The sequence below is a fragment of the Sinocyclocheilus anshuiensis genome, unplaced genomic scaffold (genome assembly GCF_001515605.1).
Source record: "Sinocyclocheilus anshuiensis isolate Anshui unplaced genomic scaffold, SAMN03320099.WGS_v1.1 scaffold225, whole genome shotgun sequence".
Lineage (NCBI taxonomy): Eukaryota > Metazoa > Chordata > Actinopteri > Cypriniformes > Cyprinidae > Sinocyclocheilus > Sinocyclocheilus anshuiensis.
Window position 1 is genome coordinate 777,729 of NW_015539845.1, and position 5,990 is coordinate 783,718.

Here is a 5,990-nt window from a genome sequence, read left to right on the forward strand (position 1 = left end):
TAAAATACCCAACGTTCAAAAAAAATTATTTATTTAAATATAATTTGTATCATTAGTAATGTCTACAGTTTTGCTCAATTTAAATAAAATTTGAATTAAATCAATTTGAATAAAATTATTAATTTCTTTAAAATAAATAAAATTATATTATATTATATTATATTATATTATATTCAAAGCCACCAATAAAAACTGTCTATTTTCATCATTAATATACACACACACACACACACACACACACACACATATGTACATAATATGCATTCAGAAATACAACACTCGAGTTGGAGATAAAGGCACTCAGCTGTCTGGAGGACAGAAGCAAAGGATAGCCATTGCTTGAGCTCTGGTCCGCAAGACCAAACTTCTGTTGCTGGACGAGGCCACATCTGCTCTCGACACAGAGAGCGAGAAGGTTTGTAAAGGCTGTTACACATACGTATTTTCAAAACTATTTAAGAGTATATCATTATTAAGTTAATTAGATTTATTAAAAATCTTATATTTTTGGTGCTGTATGGACAATATGCATTTCTGTCTCCAACTAGCAGGTGGCACTTTTGGTAGTTTGAACTTGTGTGCCTGTGATTCTGTTGGTTTTAGGGAGAGCCTTTAAAATTATGAATTTACATTCTACATACCCCCCTATTACATTTAGAAAAGGAAGCAAAAAGATCAAAGAATCAAGTAAAGAGATTTAATTTATAAAGTGCTGCTTTAATTGTACATTTTCTGCTTAGTGTTCATTAAGTGCTCCCTGTAGTAAATGTTTCCTTCAAATTTTGGCCATTTCTTTCTTTCCTGTTATACAGATTGTGCAGAAGGCCCTCGATGATGCTCGGCTTGGCCGCACATGTATCGTCATTGCCCATCGTTTGTCCACTATTTATAATGCTGACATCATTGTGGTTGTTCAGAATGGCAAGGTGACTGAGCAGGGAACACATGCCCAACTCATGGCCAAACAAGGGGCCTACTGTGCTCTGGTGAATGCACAAGTATCTGCTCACTAACTTAAGCTCCCTTAGATTTATTCTAATGGTTGTGTATCTAAAATAAAGGGCAAAGTTAAATAATTAAATGGTGTAGTTAATCTTACATTAAATTTAAATTATAGTTTATCTTCTCTGTCACTAATTTTGCAATCTTACTGTAAAATTGATGTAAGAAGCTTACTATCAATTTCGGAACAACATTATTTGAAAAATCATTTAAATATTTAAACTCTTTAAAAAAAAGCAATGCCATGTGACTAGATATTCATTGGAGAAACGAAAAATGTGGGATAATTGCTATTTACGCTTTTTGTTACAACTCCATGAAAAGATACTATTCTAATATAAAAAGAAAAAGATATTGTATATCTATAGATTTATTTTTCTCAATTTTTCAAATACAAATATTGTTTGTCATATACAGTACATTGTAAATATTATAATAGTGTTGTTTTATTTTACATAAAAAATGTACAGTAAAAAATCCCATGATAAATTTTCCCCAATAGTCTCTGCTTCAACAGATAATTGCAGCTCTTTTACCTAATGTTTTGAAGATTGTATGCGTTTGTACAGTGGCATAAACCCTTTCCATGTGAATATTGGTTTTGTTTATATGAGTTTGGCGCATGGGGGCGCAATGTGCTCGTGCTTTGAGCCTCCAACATTGGACCTTTTTTTTCTGCACAGGCTTTAACTTTGTCTCTCGAATAGTAACTGCTATTATTCTTGCATTATTTCTGTTAATATTTGCATTGTTTATTGTTAAGATGCTTTTTCGATTTTTATAAAATAAATTATCCGTCATTCTCTGCTGTCGTTCCTTCCTTAGGCATGTTTAAATGAAACTTTTTATTTAAAGTAAAGCTAACTTGTTTAAAGTACATTTCAGTTCCCAAACTCTTCGCTGGATTAGCATATTTTTTACCTTTTGTGCATGTAATTTTGTTTGTATGGTCACATGTTGTAGTGGTGCATTTTTAGTTATTTTTTTCGAATGTAACCAACTCTAAACAATTATGCGCTGATAATATTCTTTATGTTCATTTTCGAAAGACACACTCGGATAATCAGTGAAATCCTTGAACATTAATTTTTTTCGTGGCCACCGAAGACGTAACAAATTTTGTTATTTGGTTGGTGTGCTCTGAGATTTATATATTTTATTTTAAAGTGACTGCAAAAGTATATCTTTCATAAAGTAACAGAAACCTACATTTCTATAGTCACCGTTTTCAAATTCAACAATTGAGTGACTGAATAATTTTACATGTTACAGTTCTTATTTTAGCTCATATAAAATGTTCTCAGAAGTTTAGATTTATTGTCTGTAGCTACTTAGGGAATGTGTACAACTCTAAAAAAAAATATATGTGTTATAACTGTAGCAGATAGTAAACGTTAATTTACTAAAGCCGCTTTTCGTGGGCTTCACAACAACTGCAGTTTTAAAATGTTGAACACACATTTTTTACAATTGGTATTGAAATGGTAATGAACAGGTCCTGCACTGGCACATGTTATTTTATAGAAATTGGACATTGCAGTAATATCAACGGCAAACCGTTCACTGTGGCTGAATCCATGTTGACTTTATTGGGTGGCTTAAATTAGAAAGCCAATTTCTCAAATAAACGATGTGAAAAAAACGCTCAGCTTACATGTGCATGCTTACATAAATTAGAAAACGTGATTAAACACTGAATTCTGAATTTAACATCTTACAAATCATTCTATGCGTCTATGACAGACCTCAAAAAAAAAAAAAATCAAGTCCAACTCGTGGATAAATATGGCGTTTTTCTTCACAAAAAAAAACACTCCCGTACAGTTTTGGATATTTACTAGTCAATATATGCAACTAAAAATACTATTCAAAATTTGCGTCTTGAACAAATACATACCCAAGTTTTACATCAGTGTGGAATAACCTTCTAGTCTATTCTATTTTATTTTCAATATTTACATTCTTTTGCAGCAACAGGAAATAAGTACATTTCATACAAATTTAGGATTTGTAGTCTGGAGTTTCGACAAAGAGTCCAATGTGCGATATAGACTATTTTTCGAATATTAAAGAAATTAATTTGTAAATGACAAAACGAAGTCTCTTCAACACTACGGCAATTTATCCTTACGAAATTGGATTAGTGTTCATGAATAAAGTGCCACAGTTTGGTTTTGAGAAAAAAAAAGTTAGCAGTGACAGGCCACTTCACTGATGGGTAAAATACATGTTTTCTGTTTCATATCAACAGTAAGTAAAATAAGACTATTTGACAAATACCCATCAGAATGCACAAATCAGATTATTTCATTTTTAATATTCCCTTATTTGACCAAATTCATGTCACACAGAATCTGTGCAGACCAAAACAGGCTTACTTTATAGTAAATGACATTTTCATCGTAAACTGAATCACTTTACAACATCCAAGTGAAATGGCCACACGGTTATTTCACCAGGTGACACTTTATAATAACTTTCATTTTTAACTTAACAAATAGTATCAAGCTTAACAGCAGATTAGTTAATGTACACTCGAATAGCTAAAAAGAAATGAAACTTTGGTTTATATTGTTTCATATAGGATTTTCAGGATTGAATGTGCATTAGCTAGCGATCTGATAGTGTTTGTTAACAACTGGAATTATTGAAAGTTTTTATAAAGCGTTACCGAACGAACAGCACAACCTTTTTGTGAACCGTCAGATAAGTTTCTAGTCCATTCGAGATTCGTGTACGTGCATTTAGAATGGGACTAATCGAGGGAGTTTGTACGGCCATTCAAATCCGTCGTCGGGACAGACTCGGGAGGTTGCAACAGGTCAGGTGAGTGGCACGAGGGGCTACCGGGCACACTGTGCTCGCTGTCGGTGTCACTCCCTCGTTTTCCTCCACTCGCCCCAGACCCCGACCCTGACGAGCCTCCGGCACTGTGCGTTTTGACATGTTTACTGAGGTGGTCGCTCCGCATGAACCTCTTGTTACACACGGGACAAGCGAAGCGCTTCTCGCCGGTGTGCGTGCGTAAATGTCGCTGGAGCTCGTCGGAGCGCGTGAACCTCTTCCCACAGAACAACCAGTTACACACAAACGGCCTTTCTCCGGTGTGCCACCTCAAATGAGCCTTGAGGTGCGACGTTTTGCCGTACACTTTCCCACACCCGGGAATGTGACAGCTGTGTAGCCCTTTTCTGCGGAGGCTCGCGCCAGCTGGACCCAGCCTTTCCGCCTCTTGACAGTTCGGGCAGTCGCACGTCGCTCTGCCCGAGTAGCGCCGCGCTGAGGACCGCGGAGACCCCGCCAACGAGGCCGTCGGACCCCCTGTCAACATGGAACCTCCCGCTCCACCCAGGGGAGAGGGACTGGAGTCCGGGTACGAGGAGAGCACGGGTTTGAATCCGTCCATGAGATGCTGACCGGTGGTCAGGAGATGCGGGGACGCACTGGTACTGAAGGCAGAGTGGCTTAAACTCGAGTAGTCTGAGTTGTATCCCCCCAAAGGAGAGTGTAAAGATGTCTGCAGCCCACCGGAGTGAAGGGACGTCTGGAGCGCGGCTCCGTTCGAGTTCTGCACGTCAATCCAACCGGCTCCCACGTCCCACCACGCGGATGCGCCCGTGGTGCCCACATCCCCGGTGGGTATGCCAGGGTGCGAGGACTTGAACCACGATTCGTAGGGATGCGCCACGCTCATTCTCGGGTAAATGCTTTGCAAACTGTCCACGGACGTGTGCACCTTGGAAATAAACATGGGCTGGTGGCTGGGCTCTTGGGAGTTGTTGGAAACCGACGCCTGGAAAACGGAGTAGTCGTTTCCGTAATGGGAGTTGGATGAAGTACCAGAAGTTAAGGAAAAGGCACTGGGTCCCGTGGAAGTGTTCGTGCCAAAAGAGTCGCTTAAACCACCACCGTTCCGAGCGAAAGAGGATAACCCGGATCCCAAACTACAGCTGCTGGCTGTCGCTCGTTTCCACGGGTGGAATCCTTTCCCGAACGAAGACGAGTTATCCGAAATAGAGGAAGGAGAAGGACTCGGGCTCCCAATTTTATTACACGTCGCAGCCAGCATGGCTAAAGGAGTCGACCCCAATCTCGGCTCCTCCTGGAACAAAATAAAAAGTTAAAAGGTAAGTAAAGATGGTATATTTGGGAACCGGGTGCATTCGAAGAACAGCTTTAACTTGCTGTCTTTTATCGTACAACCTCAACATGACTGAAGTATGGCAGTAACGAAATCTTAACCACTGAAATACAACCACTCGCAAACACAAAACAAAAGCGAAACACAACATATAAATACCAATATATGTTATACATACAATGTCGTAGTTGAGAAATGGAAGTCCTGCTCATTTCTCTCGCTTAAAACATAATCAAGTGACTCTCTCCCCGGCCGACCCAAGAAATGTTAATCCCCACGGCAGGACAATAAAGGAAACTAATTAAACCAGCACGAAACTCCTTAGACTCACCCCTAGAAGTGAAGTTGCCATCACAAAAGTGCCCTCCTCAGAGGATCTTTTTTATATTTATGAATCAGAGCACTGTGTTTTTTTTTAGAGGTGTGCAATACAATGATGTGGTCCGCCCATTCCAGCACAATTGTAGCGTAACACACTCAGCATTTTAGGCAGGACTGGTGTGTTTTCCGATATGTTGTTATTATTACGTATGAATTACCAATTGGGAGCATATGAACTTGTTAACCCATGTTGGTCAGTGAAAAAAAAAAATCACATAATGTATGTAAACGTCTTTACAAGGTGGGATATGGCTTTTGTGTTCTGTTAGCTCTCCAACAGCAATGCAGTGGTGGGCTATTGATATCAGGACGATGAATGCAGAAATGCTCTCAAGATAATGATGTGGCCCTGGCTACTCTATTTGCATGCGTCGTGGACTGGAGGCATACAATTTCATTTGAATTTCAAATTTAATAAAGCAGGAGGTTTTTAATCATGAGAAGTTTTATTTGTTTGATAATAACA

The 5,990-nt window shown here is 38.8% G+C and overlaps 1 protein-coding gene and 1 pseudogene across 1 annotated transcript; one reads left to right on the top strand and one right to left on the bottom strand.

Annotated features, from left to right (window-relative positions):
- Positions 1-1,055, top strand: part of LOC107684563 (multidrug resistance protein 1-like) — a 33,669-nt pseudogene extending 32,614 nt beyond the window's left edge.
- Positions 1,056-3,170: 2,115 nt separating this feature from the next.
- Positions 3,171-5,101, bottom strand: LOC107684564 (transcription factor Sp8-like). Its single transcript, XM_016480852.1, has one exon. The coding sequence runs from the start codon at positions 5,069-5,071 to the stop codon at positions 3,758-3,760; it is 1,314 nt and encodes a 437-aa protein (XP_016336338.1). The 5' UTR covers positions 5,072-5,101; the 3' UTR covers positions 3,171-3,757.
- Between the last annotated feature and the right edge of the window lie 889 nt (positions 5,102-5,990).

Bases quoted from the DNA above. Each gene is read 5' to 3' on its own strand.
- LOC107684564 (XM_016480852.1), bottom strand. From the start codon at position 5,071: ATGCTGGCTGCGACGTGTAATAAAATTGGGAGCCCGAGTCCTTCTCCT.